This window comes from Sminthopsis crassicaudata, chromosome 1 (genome assembly GCF_048593235.1).
Source record: "Sminthopsis crassicaudata isolate SCR6 chromosome 1, ASM4859323v1, whole genome shotgun sequence".
In the NCBI taxonomy this organism is placed as follows: Eukaryota; Metazoa; Chordata; class Mammalia; order Dasyuromorphia; family Dasyuridae; genus Sminthopsis; species Sminthopsis crassicaudata.
The window spans coordinates 14,660,002-14,682,475 of NC_133617.1; the positions used below are offsets into that span (position 1 = coordinate 14,660,002).

At 57.5% G+C, this 22,474-nt stretch overlaps 1 protein-coding gene across 2 annotated transcripts in view; it reads right to left on the bottom strand.

The window, feature by feature from the left end:
* Positions 1–22,474, bottom strand: part of KREMEN1 (kringle containing transmembrane protein 1) — a 40,476-nt gene that overhangs the window by 476 nt on the left and 17,526 nt on the right. Inside the window, exons 2-9 of one of the 2 annotated variants that reach the window (XR_012486966.1) lie at positions 18,791–18,953; positions 15,755–15,846; positions 7,106–7,230; positions 5,961–6,114; positions 4,775–5,107; positions 3,524–3,682; positions 2,998–3,082; positions 1,896–2,149 (exon numbers count right to left, since the gene is read on the bottom strand). Coding sequence is in view for 1 of the 2 variants with exons in the window: in XM_074294850.1 (XP_074150951.1) it covers positions 1,981–2,149; positions 2,998–3,082; positions 3,524–3,682; positions 4,775–5,107; positions 5,961–6,114; positions 7,106–7,230; positions 15,755–15,846; positions 18,791–18,953 (1,280 nt within the window). In the remaining variant the exon portion in view is untranslated. Of the gene's footprint in view, positions 2,150–2,997; positions 3,083–3,523; positions 3,683–4,774; positions 5,108–5,960; positions 6,115–7,105; positions 7,231–15,754; positions 15,847–18,790; positions 18,954–22,474 lie in introns of both variants that reach the window. The other variant, XM_074294850.1, reaches the window with a different exon arrangement.

Below are 22,474 nucleotides of genomic sequence, written 5' to 3' on the forward strand. Positions count from 1 at the left end.
TTGGGCTCTGAGAGTCCCGCCAAAGGCTGCCGGTGAGGAAGGGGAAGGAGGCCCGGACGGCGGGGGAGATGCTGCCAGAGGCCCTCAGACTCCCAGTGGGATCAGGAAAGCTGAGACGCCCAGAGAAGCTCGCGGAAACCCCGCAGGAAACGGCCTGACTTGACCCCAAGTGGACACCGGGAACGCGTGTGCGTGTGTGTGTGCCCTGGGCCGACGCATCGAGGACTTAGCGAGACGGGGAGGGGGCCTCCGAGGCGGGAAATACCTGCCCAAGAGCTGGACACTCAGCGGCCAAGGCAGCTCTCAGAAGTGCTTCTGACCAAGTGCAAACATCCCGCCCCCGCAGTCCCCAGAGGGACGCTGGCCATCGGGCAAACGGGGGCTTTAGAGCTGGGAAGCCTCCCCAGGGGAAGAGGCTAGGGCCATGTGAGTGCAGAGCCCAGCGGGAGCCGTGGGGGTGCTCCCACAGAACACTGGCTCGGAGCCGGGGGAGAGCCCGGCACCCCTGGCCCCTGGGTTTCTCTCTCTGAAGCCTGTCCTAAGCCACCTTCCTGGGCCTGGGGACCCACTGCCTCAGCCTCCCCCCCCCCGGCTGGGATTAACAACGGGCCCTGCCTGTATGTACCCCTTATCCCGGGAGAATTTCCCAGCGAGGTTCTGAACCATCTCAAAATGTCCAGGGAAGCCTGGCCCTGCTCCCGGGGGAGTGGGCTGGGGGGGGGTCTAGGCCCAGGGATGCTGCCCAGGTTCTAGCTCATCCCTCTTCTGCAGCCTCCTGAGGAGGCCGGGGGCGCTGGTGCAGACGGGGTTCGCCCACTCCATCCTTCCTGAGAAGGCACTTGGGAAGCTCCCTGCGTTCCTGGGATTTTAAGGCTCTTTTGGTTAGTGTTTGGGCCCCTGTCCTTCCTCTGGAAGCAGTTCTTGAAAAGGCTGAGCTCCCGGGCTCTCAGAACACCCCCCCACTGTGTGTTTGTTTTGGGGGGCGGGGATAAGCCCCAAGGGGACAGGGGTGGCTGCCCCTCTCCCCGGCTCTGAGCCTCGTGCCCTGTGCGCCCATGCGGGGGTGGGGCGGCTGGGGACGTTTTCCTTAGGACCAGTGTGGCAGCTGCTCCCGGGATGAGACCCTGGCCGAGGTGAAGGCCCGGCCTAAGTAGGGCTATTCTCAGCCCGGCCCGGCGGCCCGCACCTGCCCCTGTGTTTGTGGGCCATCCCGGGAGCACCAAGAATAGCCTGGGGGTGGGCTGGATGGCGGGGCCCTGATCACCAGGCTGCACTCCCCCGGGACCCCTGGCTCCTGCCTGTCTTTGCTGGGCCAGACCGAGATGCACCCCTCAAGCAAGTTCCCCACCTTCCCCCAGGGAACGAGGCGTCTGCTCCCTGAGCCACAGCCCTTCCTCTTCCCTTACGAGCCACCGCCCCACGGTAGACGGGACCCAGCTGTTCTTTGCCTCCCACCACAGGCCTGGGAGGAGACTGGCCGGGGAGCGGCTCCGGGAGCTATGCACAGAACTGAGGACACCATGTGCGTGAAGCTAGAAGGGGGCCAGGCACAGAGACCCCTCCCCAGACAGCTGGCAACGGCCAGACACCCACAGAACGCCCGGGTCCCGGGGTGGGGCTCAGCTCTCAGCTGCTGGGGAGGCCTTGGAGCCTCGAAAATAGTGACAGTCCTGAGCAAAAGTGCCTATTGCCAGCCCTGGGCAGCCGGGGCCCAGCCTGGAGCGGCCCAAGGGGAAGGAGCGGTCCTCAGCGCTGGGCACAGGTCACCAGGCCGCAGGGGGCCCCGCCCCAGCTCCTCTTGGACCGCTGAGATAGAGGGGAGCCCCGCGGCCCAGGGAGAGGCCCTTCCCCGGGGCAGGTTAAGTGGGGGTCCCAGCCCTGAGTGTGGGTGCAGCCGTGAGTGAGCAGGGCGGGAAATAACCAGGGGACAAGCCCCAGGCCTGCTGCCCGGCCCCGGCTGTGAGAGGCCCCGGAGCCTCCTTAGTCCCCCACCAGGGGGTTGCGGTCATCCTGCTGGCTCTGGCTCTTAAGCTTCTTCTTGAAGATGGAGACGGAGGTGGAGGGCTTGTAGAAGATGCTCCAGATCTCCCCCGGAGGCGCCGGCTGGCGGCAGTCCCTCAGCTCCCCGGGAGCAGCCACGTGCTGGGCCCTGCAGAAGCACAGACACGCCGGTTCTCCCGGGCCGCCCCCTCCCCGGGTCACCACGTCTGCGCCTCCCAGAAGCCAGAGGGAGCCGTGCCCCAGGGCCCCCTGACCTGCTTCACCCTCCACCCCAACACCCCCCAGCTGCCTCCCCCCACCCCAGGGAGCCGTGCAGAGACAGGAGCGGCCCTCCCACGGCCGGTCAAGTCATGACTCCTGGCCCAGGGTGGGAGGGGGAGCTGGGTAAACATTCATTAGGGACATTCTTCCAGAGCCGGCGGAGAGGCTCGAGGGAGGGAGCCCCCGAAGGAGGACGGCGGGGAGCTGGCCAGGGGCGGGAGCCTGGGACCGACTGTTTGAACAGGTGTTGGGCAGGGCCGTGGGACCGGAGAGCCCGCGGTGAGGGGCAGCTGCCAGGGCGCTCTTGGGAAGGCACGCCCGGTCCCAAACGGGCCTGGCACCGGGCTGGGTGCTGGCTGCCTGAGGAAGGGAAGCCTTCCCCCAGAGAACCTCCACTGAGGCTGGGAGAAAGTGCCCTGCACAGGAAGTCTCCCCCGTAGTGACAGACAGTAGGAAAGTGGGGGGCAGAGGGCACTTGGCACAGTGGGCCCCACAGACCCAGAACGAAGCTGTCCAGGAGGGGAGCTGCCCACCTCCCCCCCGCCCTCCTTCCTCCTTCCTCCCAGGAAACCTCAGCCCAGGGATGGGGGCGGGGTCTTGCTCCAGACCCGCCAGGAGCTTCCCCAATGGTTCCTCCTTGGCCAGACTGCGGGCACATGACAGAGACTCGCTGTGCAGCCCCCCCCCCCCCGCCAGCTCGGGCCTGTCCGGCCCTCCCCCACACCCCGTACTCACTTGAAGGTGACGTGCAGGAGGAGCTTGGCTAGAATGGCCGTAACGGTGAGGATGAGGAGGCTTGCAAGGCCGTACACCGTCCACCCTGTGAAAGCAGAGAACACGTCCTTACCGGGGGGCTGCTACCTCTCTGGTGGGTGCGGGGCCTGGGCAGCCGGGGGAGCCTGCAGAAGCCCTCCCCAAGCCTCAGTTTCCCCCCCAGTTCTCACTCCTCAGTACTGCTGTGTGGGGGCCAAAGGAGCTCGCCCACATGTAATTCCCCCCTCCCAGGGCAGCTGCACGGGGCAGTCTCCTCACGGGACCTTGGGAGCGGGGAGACGGGGGGCAGCAGCTGCGTCTGGGGGCTCCTGAGGGGAAGGGCGGGCAGCCAGACTGTCCCACAGAGAACATCTTCCATCCCAGGGCGCACGTCCCACTTTACACACGGGGGCCGGCTCGGAGGGGGCTCCGACTTGTCCAACGTCCCTGGGCTGACGGGCAGGACTGAGCGGGGGCCGAGGGGCTCGGGCCCGGCCTCGGGGACTACCTGGGACAGCCCGCGGCGGGTGGCTGGGGCTGGTGGTGATGACGTAGAGGACCTTGGAAGCCCGGGCGGCGCTGATGCTGAGGTTGCTCTGCTCCGTGATCACCTCGGCGACCGTCTGGTTCAGTGTGGGCCCCGCCCGGGGCGGCTCCTCCTTGAGAGCTGAAAGAAGTGGACAGCGTCAGAGGGGGCGCGACGGTGGAGGGTGAGGAGACCCCGTTGTTTAGAGAAGCCAGACCTCTGCACCTCTCCTGCCTCCCCCACCTCGGCTCCTGCCTGACAGCAAGGGGCGCAGCGGGCGCAGCACTGGGTCTGACGCTGGGGGAACCCAAGTTCAAATCCAGCCTCAGACACTTCTGAGCCGTATGACCCCAAAGTGCTGCCTGCCTCAGTTTCCCCACCTGTTAAGTGGGGATAATGGTAGCACCCGACCCTCCCAGGGTCGTCGTTTCTATTAGTGGTGACGTTGTCTGCAGCTCCCCACGATGCCACTTGGTGCCCTGGGCCCTTCCCCACAAGCCTCGCCCCCCCCCCCGCCTCGCTGCCCTGAGGGCGGGGCCGCCTCCACAGGAGTGGGCACCCACTCGTCATGTGGCTGTCCTGTGTCGTTTCACCCCTGGGGAAGCTGATGGCCCAAGGGGGCAGCCAGGGGTGGGCAGGACATGGCTCCCCGGGGTGCTGAGGGGCGGGGGCTGCACAAGGGGCAGGGGAGATATTTCTGCTGTGGCAGAAGGACAGCCGTGCCTCGAGGCAGGGGGATGGACCAGAGGGCCTCCCTGACACTGCGCCAGGCCTTGGGCCTGAGAATCCCCGAGCCCTGCGCCCGGTCGGTAGCTCCAACCCTTATCCAAGTAGTTCCCGGGCAGATAAGAATAGATCAGGTAGAAGGTGGGCGCTCAGTTCTGCTCCTCACTGGGAGAAATGAGAACAAGGAGGGGGGGGGGGCAGAGGGCCTGGAGGAGCCCCACTGAGCAGGGTGGGAGGCCCCGCTGGGGGAGGGAAGAGCCCCGATCGCCAACACCAGCTCCGCCCCCTGCTGCCTCTGGGCAAGCCACCTAACCCTCATGGTCCTGGGGCCACTTCGGTTTCTCTTATCAAATACGCGCGCTGGACCAGGGAGCCTCAGAAGCACCGCCCCCCCCCCCCACACACACAGCTCTGGGACTCTCTGTGGCTCCCAGGTGCCTCCACAAGAACGACAATGGCCGCATCACGGGTCTGTGTCAGGGCCCCCGGCGGGCAGAGACTTCTTACCTTGGTATAAGACGGCAAACCCCTGGGCCTGGTTGATGCGGTCAGAGAAGAAGTACAGAATGACGAAATCCAGGGAGATGTTAAAGGACGGCGGAGGGCGACTGCGGCCGCTGAACCTCGCCAGCACGCGGTGGGTGTAGCCATCCAGCAGTTCCACCATGTCTGCCGAGTCCCTGATGTCAAAGAGGGTGAAGTTGAAGAGGATGTGGGAGGCCCCGGCGACGTGGATGGTCCAGTAGCAGACCCGGCCAGTGGCGTACGTGTCGGGAAAATCCGGAGAGTAGATGACCGAGGACGTGGCGCTGTAGTTGCCGCCGCAGGCCCCGACAAGCGCTGCCCGAGAGAAGGAGACAGAGAAGGTTGGGGGAGCGCGGGCCGCTCCGCACCCGCTGCCTGGCTCCAGGTCGAGAGAGCCGGTGGCTCCGGATTCAGGGCACGGGCACAGGAGAAAACTGGGCCGGGGTCCCTAGAGCCCGCTCCTGCGCACGGCCTCCAAGGGGTCCTGGTCCTCAATATAGAATCTCTGAATTCGGACTTAGAAGGGATCTCAGAGATTCAAGGGCCAAAGTTTACAGAAAAAGAAACTGAGTCCCAGAGAAGTGAAGTGTCGTTTCCACTCGGGGGAGACAACAGGCATCCAGCTTTGTTTGGGGGGAGATCCTGCTGCCCAGCCCCTTGGAGCGGCTGGGGCTGGCGGAGGGAGCCCTGCCCTTGGTTCTGGCCTCCACGCAGCTCTGCCCCCCTGTGGACCCAGGGCAGACCCTCTCGCTACTCTGGGGCGGGTCAGAATGAGGCGATTGAACTTAGCGGGTTTGTATCGCTCCCAGTTGTGCCTGACATTTCATGTTCTAAGTTCTAAGTGCCCTCATTCTTACACCCCCTGTTCTAAGCCCCCTCCCAGTCCTGAGCCCCTGCGCAACCGCCGGGGTCAGGATAAAAATCAGTCCTTGTCCTCAAGGAGCTGACATCCCGTCAGAGCCGATATTGAAGCCAGAGGGCGCGGGCAGCGCGCGAGCTGGCAGACTTTATGGGAAGTGCCCGGGCTCCCAAGAGAAGGGGCAGCGCAGGCTTGTGAAGGGAGCCGGGAGGCTCTGAAGGACTGAGGCCGGCGGGCAGCGGGGCGGGCACCCTGTGGCTCAGCCCTTCCATTTCTGCCCGAAGCTGCCCAGGCCCCGGGCACACTCACTGTCGAAGAGGATGATGCGGCCGTCCCCGCCGCAGGGCTGGGTGTGGTCCCCGAAGCAGACGCTGTTACACTCTGTGCTGGCCGTCTCCCCGTACTTCCAGTAGTCCGGATTGTTGCCACAGAAACAAGCGTAACCGGATTCCATCCCGGCAAACTGCAGCAAGAGAAACGGAGGCACCGGGCCCATCAGGGAGGGAAGCAGCGGCCCCGGCACCAGGCTGCCCCCAGCTCAGAGCGGCTCAGACACGACCGCCGCCAGCGAGGGATTCTGGGAGGCCCGGGGCACGGGGATTTATCACTCCAGGAGCGGGCATCCAAGGCCTGATTTTATAGGAAGCACCCGAGTCACCCAGGGCGTCAGTGAGAGGCCGGGCCTCAAACTCAGGGCCGTTCCCTGGGGGATTCTCCGAGGTGTATTTCTGGGCCTGTGCCTCTGCCTCCCAGGAGGCCAGCCCTGGGGATCCCAGACCCCGGCTCCCTCCCCGGCCCTCTCCGCTCTCCCCAGCCCTGCTCTAAAGCTCAGGCTCCCAGGGCGGCAGCGGCACCCCCCCGGTCTGATGTGGCGGCTCCCGGGCTACCTTAGTAGCATCTGGACAGGGACTGGCCCCTCACTGGACCCGTGCGCCGCACTTCAGAGGCAAAAGGGTCTTAAAACTGTGTTATCCAGGGACCGGTGAAGGGGGCGGGGGGCACTTAGCTTAGAAAAAAGCAAATGGGGGCGGGCAACACAGTCCCAGCTGTCTCCTATCTGGAAGGGGGGACACAGGTCACGGGACTAGATGTACTCTCTGTGGCCTTGGAAGAGAGAACCAATGGGAGGAGGACTACAGGGAGCCAATCAAGTAGGCTGCCTTGTGAGGTAGTGAGCTCCCCGTCATGCTCCATGTCCGGGCAGAGGCTCTTGCTAGATTCTGAAACCCCTCCTTGCTCTGACCTATAGAAGAGAAGGGTCATATAGGAAGGGGGGGGGCAGATAGAGAGTCAGTCCCAAAGCCGCGGATCCGAGTCCCAGCTCTGAGGCGCCCGGCCCAGGGGGCTCGCATCGTTCTGCCCCAGGGGAGGGGCCTCCTCGCTCTAGCCCCACCGCCTCCGAGAAGAGAAGGTTCTAGGGGGAAGAGCCTTTGCAGCGGCAGAGACGGCAGCACCTTGAACTTCTGACTGCGGCAGAAGCTGATGCAGTTCTGGATCGTCAGCTTGTTGGATGTTTTACTGGTCCCAGTCAGGGGAGGGGGGTTCCCGTGGTCTCTGTAGCAGCCAAGATTTCCAGGCACTGAAAGGAAAAACATGGGAAGAGTCACAGAACGCCGAAGATGGAAAGAGATTTTAGAACCCGGAACGTTTGGGCTGGAAGGAGCCTCAGGATCCGAACAAAGGACGGCAAATCTGGAAAGGACCTTAGAACACCAGCATGGGATGGCACGGACAAGATGCATCTTGGGCCTCGGACCAGGGCATGTCAGAGCTGGGAGGGTGTCAGGGTGGGAGGGGGCTTAGAACAGGGGGTGTAAGAGTGAGGGCACTTAGAACTTAGAACATGAAATGTCAGGCACAACTGGGAGCGATACAAACCCGCTAAGTTCAATCGCCTCATTCTGACCCGCCCCAGAGTAGCGAGAGGGTCTGCCCCAGGGCCACGGTGGGGCAGAGCTGCGTGGAGGCCAGAACCAAGGGCAGGGCTCCCTCCGCCAGCCCCGGCCGCTCCAAGGGGCTGGGCAGCAGGATCTCCCCCCAAACAAAGCTGGATGCCTGTTGTCTCCCCCAAGGGGAAACGTGCCATAGATGAAGAATTTACAAAGGAGAGCAGGAGAAATGAGGAGAAAACACCCAGTGGTGAGAGCAGCCGCAGCAGGGAATGCCCACGAGGGGAACCGCACGTGGTCCCAGAGCAATGTCTCCCCTCCCCCGGCTCCGTCTCAAAGAGCCCACCGAACAATGGCAGCCCACGTTCTGCCGAGAAGTCCAGAGGCCGCGGCCCCTGGGGGCGTCAGATGCCAGCCTCCACAGGCAGCCTCCACGCCCCTTTGCTAAGGAGGCCGAGCATGAGCTGGGGGTCCCCCAGGGAGAAGATCCCAGGGCCAAGGGAGCCATGTTCCAGGCCCCGGGACTCAAGTGTTTTGTGTTCATTCTTTGGGAGTAGCTGCAGCGTTGGCCGTGTTTGCCCAGGAAAGGCTCAGGGAGATGTCCAGTCCAGCTTCTCTTTTCCTATCATTCCCACCCCCACCCGCCTCCTTATCTTGTCCTTCTCCAACGCCCTCTGGGTGATATTCATTCCCAATTCTCCTCTATCCAATGGGAATAAAAGTCTCTGCCCAGCCAAGCTCCTGGGGTTTGCGGGATCCCAGCGTCCTAGAGCTGAGCCAGAAGGGACCTTGGTGAGTTGTGAGAATGCGATGAAACAATGCGCGTGAGAGGGCTGGATGGCACGGGAGCTAACCGAAAGCAGTCTGCAGCCTGGCGTCACGGAGGGCACGAATAACGGCTGCTGGGGACCTCCTAAGCCCCGGAGGCTCCGAATGGGCCCGGAGCCTCGGCACGGAGCCGCCTTTGAGAGGAGGCTGCCAGAGACGCCAGGACTTTGCTCAGGCAAAGGCGCCGTGCAGAATTTCACGCCACGTTTTCCTGGAGTACACTTTCCCAGCTGCCAACAGCTGTCCCAGCAGCCCCGCGGAGGCGGCTCGGCAGTCTGCTCACGGATCTCCCACCGGATACCCTCCTAGTCTGCTCTATCTCGGGGTTTGGGATTGGCTGCAACCACGAAAGAAAGGAAAATGGCTTTCCACAAACAGCAAGAGCTGCAGACCTTCTGTCGCCAGTCAATTAAGTCACGGCTTTCACAATTCCCAAAAGGCAACTGTGATCCTGGGCCCAGTCAAACAGTCCGGGATGAAAATACTGCAGGTGCCGTCCAACTCCGAGACCCAAGGAGTCAGAAGCCCTGGGGGGGAGTGGGGGAGGCAGGAGATGCAGCCAAAAGTCCTAGCTGGCCTTGAGGTCCCCGAGCTGAGCTGCTCCAGAGGGAAATGCGCCCCTTGGGGGATGGGGGGCCTTCCTCACTCTAGGTCTTTATGAGAAGGCCATTTGTTAGAGATGGTGAAGAAGGGATTCTTGTTAACTACTAGGTAAGACTAGGGGGCCAGGAGATCTCTTCCAGCCTCAATAGCCTGTGAGTCTGGGGGCCCCCCTCCATCGCTTCTTCATGATGGAGCGGCGACCTTGGGCTCCTTCAGATTATTCTAGGGAATGAGAGTCCAGAGGGGCCCTGCATCCAGCTCCAATGGCAGGGGCCGGTCTCAGGGGTCACGGTAACTCAGGCCATCTCCCGGGGCACAGGAGCCACGTGCTGATCTCCCACATCCTGAACAGGCAGTGGCTTGTCCCGTACCCCAACTCCCTTAGCTTGGTTAGAGAGTCCTAAAATAACTGTCCATTGTTTAGGGACACCTAGATCCACATCCGTGTGCCCAGCACGTTATTTGGTTAAAAGAATCGTAAAAGAAATGTCAGAAGGTCAAAAGATCCAAGATGACCCCTCTTGACAGTTCCCCTCCAAGTGATTACCGTGGAAATCTTTGGTGAGAGAGGATATCGCTAGATCACGGGACCTGGGTCAGAAGGTCTGAGTTCAAATACTGCCTCAGACACCGAGTGGCTGTGTGACCCTGGGCAAGTGATTTACCCCTGTCTGCCTCGGGTTTCTCATCTGTAAAATCCCTGGGCTGCTGAAGGGATAAAACAAGATGATGTATGTAAAGTGATATTACTGCTAACTAATATCATTACAGTGACAGGGAACTCGCTACTCTACAATCACGTGGCACGATCTCCCACGGCAGCCCCCATAGTGGACCAGAGAACTGGTGGCCAGTGCCGAACATGGAGCCGTGGGTCTGTCCTGGTAGAGTGGAGGGCCCCGGACTCTCCCCGGATGGGGGGTTGAGCCTTTGCTGCTTACATGGCACAGTACTCTGGACTCTGGGGCTGGGGTGGTAAGATGAGCGCTAAGGTCCCTGCCATGCTACCACTGGGGTTTTCTGTGCCATCTCCCTTTTCTTGGGAGCTTCTGTTCACGGCAGCCATTCTACCCAGAATACCCTTGGACCTCACTTCTGGCCCCTGGCCGAGGCAGCCTTCTCTGAGGGACCCATTCCCCGTCTGCAAGCTCCCAGGACTCTCCAGCATCTGCAGCTAACTCTCTCAAGGCCCTCGTCATCATTTCTGCAGCCGTCCTTAAGAAAGGCAGGGAGGGTCTCATGCTTGTTTCCCTCACAGCACTAAGACCCGAGCTCTACATCCAGGAGTGACCTAAACAGATGATGGAAACTGGCTTCCTCCTATTTGGGACCCAAGCTAGTACCATGGAAGGAGAAGGTTCTTCTCGTGCCTAAGTGATAAACCGCCAGCACTATGGTCATCCTCATTACCACCAGCATCATCATCATCATCATCATCATCATCATCATCATCATCATCATCATCGTTCTCCTCATCACCACCACCATCATCACCATCATCGCCATCACTGTCACCACCACCGCTGCTGCCATCATGATTATGATCCCTTCCTGCCCTTCAGAGCACTTTATAACCACCTTCCTGGAGGAAGGAAGGTCAGATTTATCATCCCCATTGTACAGAAAAGAAAATGAAGGCACAGGAGATTGACCTCACCCTGGTCACGTGGCAAATCAGAAAAAGAACAAGGAGTCTAACGCACTTTTTCCAGAGCCAATGAGGCAGCTGGAAGTTCTGCGTGGTCTCCTCCTTACAGAACTCTGGTCCCAGAGGCTGAACCAGTCAATGACTTGATTGATCATCTAGTCCCCAAGAGGAAGTCTGGCTTAGCTGACAAGATGAGGGGGCTAAAGGGCTCTGGGAGGATGTGCTAGGAGGATGACCCTCTCTGCTCTTGGCTCCTGCTAGGAAACTAAAAGGAAAAACCTGGATCAAAGTGGCTCGCTCAGAACAGGAAGGTCGCACTGTCTGCTGGGGCCGGCCCCAACCTGGCGCACCGACTCCCACAAATGACCTTCCCTCCTAGTCCTCAGGGGCTGCAACATCAGGCTGGGAAACCTCCTCACATGTCAGGTATTTGGGTCATCTAACAGCCACAGTAGATGCAGGACGACACTTTTCAGGCAGGAGCGGCCTGACCTTTATCCCTGGGTTTCTAGCACTTGGCACAAAAGCTGCCAATTGAGGATTCCCGATAATTGTGTCAGATTTGATGAAATCCAGGTGGAAAGTTCTCAAAACTGCCCAAAACACGGGGTCTTCATCAAACCTCGGTGGGCTCTTGAACCATAAGGATTCAGGCTGTGGTTCTGTTAGAAACTCTCTCCAGATCTGGAACTGTGCCCCCAAACGGGTCCCAGTCTCTGACTCCGCAGTACCGCCACTAGGTCTACATCCCACAGAGATCAACAGAAAAGGAAAAGGATCCACGTATCCAAACTACGTCCAGCAGCTCTTTTTGGTGGCAAAGAACTGGAAACCCCCTCAAGTGGGGTTGGCTGAATGAGTTGTGCTTTATGGCTGTGATGGACTGCTAGAGAGACAGTTTCAGAAAAACCAGAGAAGATTCATATGAACTGATGCAGCAGAGCGAGGGGAGCAGAACCGGGAGATCCTGTACATAGTAACAGAATTACTATATAATGATCAACCGTGAATGACCGAGCTGCTCCAACCAACACAGGGAGCCACTCCAACTCCAAAGGAGTCAAAAGATAAAGGCTCTCCACGCCCACATCCAGAGAGAACGCTGAGGGGCTCATAGGGCGGCACGAATTTTTTCTCTTTCTTTTTCTTGTATTTTTAATTTGTATTTCTTTTGTGTTATAGTCTTGTATTTTTCTTCCTTTTTACTGCATTTTCTTATATTTTTGCATTTTTTCTTGTATTTCTTTTGTATTGTAGTCTTGTATTTTTCTTCCTTTTTACTGTATTTTCTTATATTTTTGCATTTTTTCTTGTATTTCTTTTGTATTATGCTCTTGTATTTTTCTTCCTTTTAATTGTATTTTCTTGTATTTTTGTATTTTTTCTTGTATTTCTTTTGTATTGTAGTCTTGTATTTTTTCGTCCTTTTCTTGTATTCTTTTCTTCTATTTTTGTATTTTTCTTGTATTTCTTTATTGTATTTTTTTCTCTCTTTTTCTTGTATTCCCACTGACCCCAAACATTTGTTCTGCACGATTCCACATTGATAATAGATTTTGTGCTTCTTGCCATCTCAGTGAGTGGGGAAGGAGCAGGGAGAGGGAGGTGCTCCGGACTTGAACATAAAATGAGACTGAATTTTAAAACCCATTTTGCACGTGGCATTGAAAGAGCAGGTCGCTGCTTAACCTGTATTGGCCTGCTTGCTGTCTAGGGGAAGGGGGAGGGTGGAGAAGGGGAAGGAAAAATCCGAAACACAAGGTTTTGCAGAGGTGAATGTTGAAAAACTATCTTTGTGTGTATTTGGAAGAAGAAAACACTAATAATAAAAACATTTTTAAAAAGTAGATTGACCATAGTTTGGGCCAATCCTCAAAGAAGAATGGAGTGAGCAAGAAACCTTTATTAAGCAACTACTTAATGTGGGTCCTGATGGTAGAGGGACAAAGGGAAGCAGTCCTGGCCCTCTGAGGCACCGGGGAGTGTGGCGACGGGGGCACGGTGGGCCTGACGGCCCGGGAGCCAAACCTTGGAGGAAGTCCACGACTGACTCTCGGAGGCTGAGGTGAGGCCTGGGGTGCAGCCGGGGCATGGAGAGGTGTAAGAAAGCATGTAAAGCACTTCATGAAGAGCTGGATAAACAGACAGCGTGCCAGTTATTCCAGAGCCCGCCTGGCACATTCTGGCATGGAGAGGAGATGGATACTGAGACTGACTCCGTCTTTGTATCCCCAACATGTAGCACGCTGCCGGGGTGGGGGGAGGAGCTGATTGCTGACTGTTGAGATGACATCCCTGGCCCTGGCCTGTTCTCCCATGGCCATGTGGAGAGTTCTTCCAGCTCTGAAAAGGACCTCGGCGTACCGAGTGATATGAGGAGCCGGCGTGCCCGTTCTGGGCCTGGTCTCGGGATGGGAATGGGATCTAAAGGAGTGCAGTGGTTAGGGTGGCGGGGCTGCCATGGGGGAGGGGGTGTGTGGAGAAGCTGGATTTCAGGTCGGTGGGAGTGAAGGCATGGAATTCCCTCCTCCACCATCAAACCTCCTCGGCTTAAAGACCCCGCTGGAGGAGGAGGCGGGGAGCCTGGCAGTTCAATGAACATGAGCCTTTGCTCTCGAGACATCATCTCATGACAATGATAAAAAAAACCAAAAAACACTTTCACTCCTACTGCCGCTGCTGAGAAACGTGATGGCGAATCGCTCGGAGGAGGCAGGGCCGATTTTCTCTGAGTCTTTTTTGGCAGGAAGGACACGGCGGTCACAAGCACGTAGAGTTCGGCCTCCCCCCTTGTTTGTCAGCATCCCTCTAAACTGTAGGGAAGATTTGGGGCTGACACACGCCCCCCCCCCCAGCGCAGCCAGCCTCGCCTTTGTAAACATTCCTGCCCCCCAATTCCTGTGGGGTCTGCTCCGGGTAGTCAGGAACTTTCCAGGGATCTGATTATAGCCAAGACGTTTCCCCAAAGGATCATTTTAATGAATAGATGGGCTTCAGAGGGGGGTGGAGATTATTATTCAGGAAACTTTGACTCCTTGTTCGTAAATAGGGCAAATTGAGCCTAAAATAGTCAAGACGGGGCTCTCTCTGCTGCTCTGGGAGATTAGTAAAGTCTGTGCTCGGAGCAGAGGCCCCAGAGCGGGTCTCTCCACTGTGTCCATGCCAGTGGCAAGATGTCCTTCCCAGAGCAGAACGGGGCTCCCTGTGGGTCTCAGCCTGAAAGAAGCTCCCCCAAAGCTCTCAGGAAGCACCCCCAGTCTGGGGTGGTAAATGGTGGCAACTCTGAGCTCCAACCCCCTGAAAGAACGGTTCCGTGGTGGGACTTTGTAGGGGTCACCTTTGTGAGGGCTCCTGAAAATGGGAAAAGTGCCCGAATGCCCCTGTGATTTCGTCCTTGTGATGACAGAGACCGCATCAGGTTAGCACTAAGACCGGGCAGCTCGGCCCTCACTGCTCCAGCTTCTTCCCCGGGATCCCAGGCTCCCTGCACCACGTGGGGCAGGCCCACAGGGCCGTGCCCGCCCGGGACACGGACAATCCCCTTTCCCCTACCCCAGACTCCGGCGGGCACTGAAAGACGGTCTTTGTGCAGAACAAATGGACCGAGGACAATCTGTTCTCTCATTCCTTTTTGAACAACGAGCGCCAAGAGATATGTTTTCCATTTTTAAAACTTGACTAAGCGCCTGAGGAAAAGGGCTCCTCCCTGACAGTTTTCTCAGCCTTGGGAATGAATGATGACGCACAGGTGGGAAGAGGCGCACAGCCAGGCGCCAGCAGTGGGGGTGGGGTGGGGGTCTTGGACACTGGTGGGCGAAGCTCAAGAGCAGCCTTTAAGCGCCATCCTGGTGCCCGGGTCCTTCAGCGTACCAGTGCCCTGCCCCCAATCCCTTGGCTGTGGGAGCGGTTCACTGACCTTCCCCAAAGCGGTGACCTCTGGATACAGCAGGTCTGTGACAAGGAGTACAATGGGCAGGGAAGGAGTGACCGGGTCACAAGGAGCATTAGAGAAGGGCAGATCCCCAGGAGATGCTCAGGCTGAGGCCACGGTCAGGGCCCGGGATGGACATCCGGTGCCCATCTTCTCTGCCAGAGGCGCAGACGCCCGGGGACAAGAAGTCAGTGAGCCGACAGACCCTGAGAGGTCACGTCCTCCGACACCCTCGTAAAACAGGCACAGGAAGGAAAGCCCGTTTGTCCAGGGGCATCTGAGCAGTAAATCATCCCAACTGATGGGATTTTGTGTAAGTAACAGAAATGGAAGCCGAGTCTTTCCAAAGGTGGGATGAAGAAATGGACAAATGGTCAGGGGTTATACCGAGTCTGGGGCTGGCTTCTCTCTCTCTGGACAATTTCCCAACCACGGGAAAACACAGGCAAACACAGGCGACTCGGACTTCCGGGAGCAGCGGCTACCGGCGCCTGAGCCTGGTCAGAGCCACCGTAGGTATGAACTCCTCAGCCCCACAGCCCCTCCTCTCATTGTGCAGGGAAGGGAACCGAGGCCCCGGGAGGTGGCGCTGCCCCAGGGAGTGCCAGGAGGGGTGCCGGGGCCCAGCTTCTTTGACTCATGAACCCAGGCTCTCTCCTCTGCCCCTCCCCTGTATTTTATGAGGCTATTGGGTATGAGGAGGGGAAGCAGCTAAAGTCATGTTTCAGAGTCCGTAGGTTGACTACCTCTTGAAGTGAGGAGCGCAAGCATTATCGGCCACTTTGTGGGTGAGAAAACTAAACTCACAGGGACGGGGCGCCTGCCCGGGACGGCCCAGTGGCCCTGTGGGGAGGGACTTGAGGTCAGGCCTCCCAACTCTAAGTCTAGGGCTCCCTGCATCTCCCCCCGCCCCCGCAGCCTGTGCTCCCGGGCAGCCCAGAACAGATGAGTTTGGGATTAGGGCACTTTGCAGAGAGTGGGGGGGGGTGATGAGCTGCGATCTGAACTGGTGGAGGGAAGGCTTACACTGGGGAAGACTCTGGGTTACTGCTCGGACAGTGTGTTCCCAAGAAGGAAGGAGACTCCACAGCTGAGAAGCAGGTTGGATGTGTCGTCCAGATGGTCAACACCGGAATGGGCTTTGGTGGGAACTGTGGGAATCTCAGCGACCTTCCCATCCGGGCCCCGCCCCGTCCCCCCTTACTCTGACAAGCTGGAATCTCGCAGTATTTCCAGTAGACACCGTCCTCGTGCTCGGCCACGTAGCACCAGGGGCTCACGTCTCCATCGGGGTTCCTATGGGCGAGAAAGACACAAAATCCCACGTCAGGTTCTCCCAACTTCGGTCTCCTTGCTCCAGACCCCTCCCCTTGGCGCTGGCCCCTGCCGGATCAGGAGCCCGGCATCTAAGCCCACAGTGGAGTGCTCGGGAGGGAAAAGGAGAGGCCATCCCCACACAAGCAGTCTTCAGGGAGGTGGCCGCTGCGGCCCAGCCGGTACCCAGCCTGCTCTTGGAGAGGGACACCTCGGAACCAGGGCCGTCCTCTGCCCCAAGCACGTCTCCGACAAGCAGGAGGGCTTTGGGGGACAGGCCTGAGGCGATGCCACACTGGCGATGGCGGAAGGGCTGGGAGCGCTCAGTCTAGAGAGGAAGCCTGTGGTGGGTCTGCTAGAAGGCAGGGAATTAGGACTCAGCGCACTTCCTGAGAATGATGGGCAAGTGACCCAGAAGGCCTGGGGCTCAGCATCCAGGGCAGGCTCGGGCTGGGCGGCCACCAAGGCCCCGCCCTGCTCGGTAGCCATCAGAGATGTCCCCAGGTGGCCTTGGGGGACACGGGACACATCTCCCATGACTGGGGAGTCTGTAAGTGGAAGGGCCGCCAGGGAAGGGGAAAGGATGGATTTGGCCAAGGTCAGATGAGACGACCTCTGAAGTCCGAGCGCTCCAGGAGGCAAATCCAGTGGGAAGAGAGGGGATGGCCCGGAGGAGTCGCCCTGATGACTCCCACTGGGCTCAGAACTCCTCCTGAAGGCAAGCCCAAGGCCAGAGGCTCAGCCCTGATCCTTTCCTGTCCAAGGGCTGCTTCAGGTTCAGGTTCAGGTTCCTTCAAAGGAAGCAGGAACTACAGAGAGGACAGTGAGAGTGCACTAGAAGCTGGTGGGGGAGGTGGGGCACAAAAGCTCTCCCTTCTCTAGCTCCTCCTCACATTCACCCTCATCCGGACCCAGGACATTGGAAACCCGAGCCTCTTGTTAGGCCGGAAACAGGCACCCAGAGCCTGGGGCCTCCCAGCAGCCCCTGGCAGGCTGAGAGCAACAGGCGTCTTGTGCGTCCAGACCGGGACTGGGAGATAAGCCTTTCCGAGGACAATGGGGCCCTTCACGCCAGGCCCCTAAGCCCGGGGCCCTGGCCAGCCCTGCTCCTCCCTCTGATACGAGACCTCCGAGAGGAGAACGTGCTCCTATCGCTCCCCGTCTCTCAGACATCCCCGACTAAACCGGTCTGAGCCAAGCTGAAGATAAACAGGGTGTTGGGTATCTCTGGCAGAGAAATCCAAGGGGCCGGGAGGGGTCCTGAGCCCCCTTGAAACGCCAGCTGGAGCCACGATCAGGTTCCAGCCGCTCAGCCACATCTTTTAGTGCAGCCTCGGAGACGGTCCCGGGTTCTTGTACCTGGGAACCAAGGGCACCGGATCGGCCCCTCCTGGGGGGCCCCACCTGCTCCACAGGTGACCGGGGGCGGCTCTCACCTCCTTTGAAGTAGAAACTTGTCATTCAGGTCCCCAGCACAGGGTGGGGTGAGGGACAGGGCGGCAGCAGGAGGGCTCCCTGGCCTGGCCACTGGGCCTGGCTAGCTGGGAATGCTGGGCCAGTCAGTCTCCCTGAATCCTGCCTAACAGTTACCATTAACGGCCTCCCTCCGCCCCTCTGACCACTTGCTTAGGAAACCTCAGGTGAAAAGAAAAGCCGCGGGGGATTTTCAGATTTACTTTCCAGCCAGATGAAAGCAGAAAACTGGGGAAGGGCCATTTGGGAACCAAGTTATTCTTGAATAAAGGAAATCAGAGCAAATGGGGGTTGAGAAGCTGGGTTCAGATCCTGGCCGATCTGCTCTTTGGCCTCCGAGAGGGCTCTGAGCCCGGGGATTGGCCTAAAGGGCCTTGAAGGCTTGGCACAGCTCTCTATCATTGACATTCGGGCAAGCTGGGGGCCTCCATGTAGAAAGGATTCTCAGAGACAGGATGGGAGCCGAGCAGGGGAATGGGGGCTAAGCTGGGGAGAACCAGGGGGTTACCCAGCAGCCACTGCGTCCTACTTCCGACAGGCTGGGAAGTGTTGCTTTTGCACCTGTTCTAATAATTAAATGCTAGAAATTCCTGAGCCATGAATCAGGTTACCAGGGTCTTGTGCAGAAGTACCTCAAGTGCAGGGTTAGTGTGCACAGCTGTAATCTCTCCAGTCCAGACCAGCCAATGGGCAAACACAGCCAGTCTGAGAAGGCCTGACAGCTGTTCCCAGGCCGTCCTGAGCGGCCTTGGGGCCGTGACGGGCACTTTAAGGCACACGCTGAATCCTCTATCCCTTTGGATGCTCTCTCCTTTGAGAGGTCCATTTTACAGATGGACAAGGGAATTAAAATCCCAAGGGGCCATGTGACTTGCCAAAGCCATGGTGTCAGAAGCAGGATTTGAATCCAGGCCCACTTGATTCGGGGTGCCCCCACCACCCGCATACACTTGGCTGGAGGAGCCAGGGACCACCCACCGCCAGAGCCATGGCACACATTCTGCTCTCGCCGGGCTTGCCACTTTCATGGAACGGGCAAGGGGAGTAAGCAGGCGTGAGCAAGGAACCTAAGACAAGTTGGGGAGGAGGATGGCCAATGGGCAAAGATGGAGGCGGGGGTGTGCGCAACAGCTCCATTAGGATGAGCCCCGCTTAGTCAGAGGGGGAGATGGTGACACAGGCAGATTCTGAACTCGGGCCCAACAGCTCCACATCCCGTGCTTTTCTCTGGCCCTCAAGAGGATGCTTCCCAGCTGGGAAAGGGACAGAGAGGGCCTGAGGCCTTTGCCCATTCCCTCCCTCCCTAACTCGAGGGTCTAGAACTTCTTTGTTTCTTCCTTTTCCATCTAGGCTGTACAGATTTTCTCATGCCCTTGCTGTCTCTCCCGTTGGAAGCTGAGCTCATGGCGGGCAGGGACCCCCGGTGCCCAGCCCATGGAGGCAGCGATCTCACCTGCAGTAGTTGTGGTCTCCCAGGCCCCCTTCCCCATGGGGGTACTTCAGAGTGTTGTAGGGGTGCTGGAAGGTCTCATTCCAGAAGAGGCAGGTCTTCCCTCCATGCAGTGCCGTCCAGTTCTGCCTGCCCCTGTAGTCGACTCCATTGACCGTGAAACATTCTAGATGGAAGAAGAAACAAGAGACTGATCCCTCAGACAAGCCTTCTCTTCCCCTCGAGCCATTGCTCAGCTGGCTCTGAGGGACTGTGAGCCCAGGACGGGGGGTGTCTTGGTGCCGACCCCCGGGCAGCACGTTGTTTGTGAGGGATGCTCACCTTCGAAGCTCACCGAGGGGCGATGGGGAAGCACCTTTGCCAAAGGCAGACACGGTTGTGGGGGGATCGGGAGCTGGAATGTGGTGGGCCCTTGAAATGAACCAGGTAACCCTGATCTGGGAAGAGTTGGCAGCAGACGCTCCTCTGGAATTCTGGGTACTTGGAGGGGGTCACGGTTCTTGCCAGTGCCTTTGTGTAGTAACCAAAACCAGGCCCCCCAGCTGCAGCTCAGTCCCCCCTCTAAGCTGGAGAGGCGGCATTGACACTTGGATTTAATCAGCCCCTCACACACAGAATGCTTCGGAGTCCCAATCACACAAGTGGGGGAATGACTCAAATTCCCTGGTAATGAGTAACAGTCCTCCCCACAGCCTGGGGATGGAGGCACCAGGGGACGGGGTAAACAGGAGGGACCGGGCCAGGCCGCCCCCTCGGCCCCCCCCCGTCCCCGAGCCCCTGAGCCTAGGAGACCCTCACTGAGCCAAACCGTGAGCCGTGGTGGGTGATGCCATCTTGGAGCCTGGGACCTCAAAGGGGGAGGGTGGGAGCCCAGACCAACGGCTTTTGTTCCTTAACAGATCGAATCCAGAAGGGTTCTTGTCAAACGCATGGCAAAGAAACAAGAGGAATTGTGGTAGCTACAGAGACGAGAGTCCTGCAAGTCCACCTCGACCCAAAGGCTCTGGAAATCACCGCTCTCACCTCGGGTCTCGCCTCCTTTCCTTTCCGATCTTCACCCTCTTTCTGGCTTCTGGGACCAAAGACCCAGAGATCAGCCAGCTTTCCCACCCAGAGCCACGGGCCTGCCCCAGCCCCAACCCCACCAGCCACACTCTTCTGGCAAGCATTTCTCGGAGCGTTTTGATCATTCAAAAACTATGTTCGGAAGAGCCCCGTTTCCCCGCTCGGCACCCGCAGGCCGTGCTTTGACTGGAACCAGCCCATTCTCCGGGTCAGAGCCCCAGCCGTACCCACAGCCCAAGTTATTTGGGTTGGCAAACAGCCTCCACACAAAGCCCACCTTCAGCAGACTAGTTTTCTACAGAAATGAAAGTGTGGGCAAGGGGAAGGCCTTCAAAGGCAAACTGGGGAGTTGGGTGGTGGCTGAAGAGGCACCGGTGCTTGTGGGCCCCCCTTCCCTGGGACACTTTCTGCATCAGACGTTCCGGTCTCTTGCCAGTGGGCCACACTGCCTCCTATTACAAATTTCCTTCTAGAATTGATTCTATGACTATCAGGCTGACCATCGCTGGTCTCCGTTTTCCTACGCTGCCAACTGGGAGAAAACATGAGGAAAAATGAACCTGAGTAAGTCTTGTGAGTTCTGCAAGGTGGGGGACCCCCGCTCTTGGTATTATCAAATATCAGAATGCATGCTGGGTGCCGTGAGCTTCCTCTACCCACCTTCTTTTCACTGAAAGTCACGCCCTGATTTGGCCACCACATACTCTGCGCAGGAAGTGGTTCCTTGCAGGGTCCCTGGTACACTTGTCTAATCACCCAGGGTAGAGCCCTGCTAAACTCAAGTTTAGCCAGTCACTCTGCTGTACCCCTGGGTGCCAGGGATACAAATCCAAGCTCAAAGAAAGACCGTCCTTGACCACAAGGAGCTTACATTCTAAAGAAGGCACAACACTCTAAGGGAGCTCAACAAGGTCCCCTAATATCACCTCTTGCCATCTCCTTCCACGTGCACAACCCCGAACATTGGTGAGCTCTCTGGAGTCTGGGCAATGACTTACTTTCTCTGCCCTTCCGGAGCTGGTTTCTTTTCCTCTTCCATGACACGTCACACTTTCCTATCAGCTCGAACCCTTCTGGGGAGGACTCAGTAGGTGGAGGAGTTTAGCAGAGACCCAAAACCTATGGCAGAAGCTCTTAAGCCCTTCCTGGTTAGGTATTTGAGCCCCCAGAGCATGATCCAAGCCATGATCTTTTTATAGATTTGGGATAAACAATTTTGATGTGTGAGACTCATCCTTCAATGCCCCAAATCTCCAAAGCTAGGCAAAGAGCACTCATTTAAAAATTGGAAGAAATACATAGGAGCTCTTGACCTGGATAATGGAAGTCACTTTAGGGGCTGGAACAAGAGATTATTCTTCTCTACTGCCCCCTGTCTGTGGGTCCAATTGCACTACACATGGGTTACAAAGAGAGGCCCCTGAGGGGAATGGGGGAGAAAAAGTTCCCCTCTGGCCTGATTCTAATGTGGCCCCATTTAATAGGGATCCAGATGAAGTCATTCAAAGCTAGACAGCAGGTCCCCTGAAAAAAATCTGGGACCAAGTGGTGTCTTTCTTAAAATACTGAACAATCTTTAAAAAAAGCTCTGGGACAGCTCGGTGGCGAAGTGGGTAAAGCACTAACTCTGAAGTCAGGAGGACCCGAGTTCAAATTTGACCTCAGACACTTAACACTTCCTGGCTGTGTGACCCTGGGCAAGTCACTTACCCCCAATTGCCTCAGCAAAAAAATTTTTTTCTAACACTGGAAATTACCCCTAATGAAAATTTTATATGCCTTTATTTCCAAGACTAAAATCAACTTCATTACTAAATAGCCAATGAGTCTTAACTACTGTGATTAGGTGAGAGGTGTCTTAATTTCTTTATCATGACTAGTTTTCTACCAAAATCAGACAGGAGGAAAAGAAAAAAGTACAAGCCAGTGAAAATGAGGTGGCATCTTGGAATGCAATTAATGCAAATAATCATGGCTTCAGCTAGTAGTGCTGTGAAATGTTCACAAGCTCTCCCTCCAAAGAAGATAAGGATCTTTGTGTACAGTCTGTATGCTGGCCAAAGCACAGAAACGCAAATATTGAATGATTATAAGTGTTCGTATGATCCCAAGTTACCAGAGCGCTAGGCAAATTAGCTTAGCCAGTCTGGACATGGCATGTCTTAGAATTAGATGGGAGTGGGGGGAATTTCCTTTAGATTTGGAGCCATCATCCTAAAAGATGACCCAGTGCTTCAGGGGAGGAGAAAATGAGCCCTTTGAATGGGAACAAACAGATGGATGAAACTGAGTCAAGACAGACAAGGTCTTCTTCAAGAAAGCTCCAATCACCAGGTCATGGCCAATTGTACTCCTCCTAAATTGCCCATCTGAGAAAATTAACTCTCTGATTTTAGCTTTCTGTTTGAATTTCCAGTAGGTAAACATGGCCTTCTGATAGCTCCTTGGACCCTTTATAAAGGTGACTTATTTTAGGATCTGTTTCTGCTCGAGATCACAGACTCATGCTTGAGTCCAGTTCAGTCCAATTCCCTGTTCAGATGAGTAAATGGAGTTTTAGAGAAGTAACATGACCTGTCCAAGATCATTCAATTAGGAAGTACCTGAGCCTGGCTCTCCTAC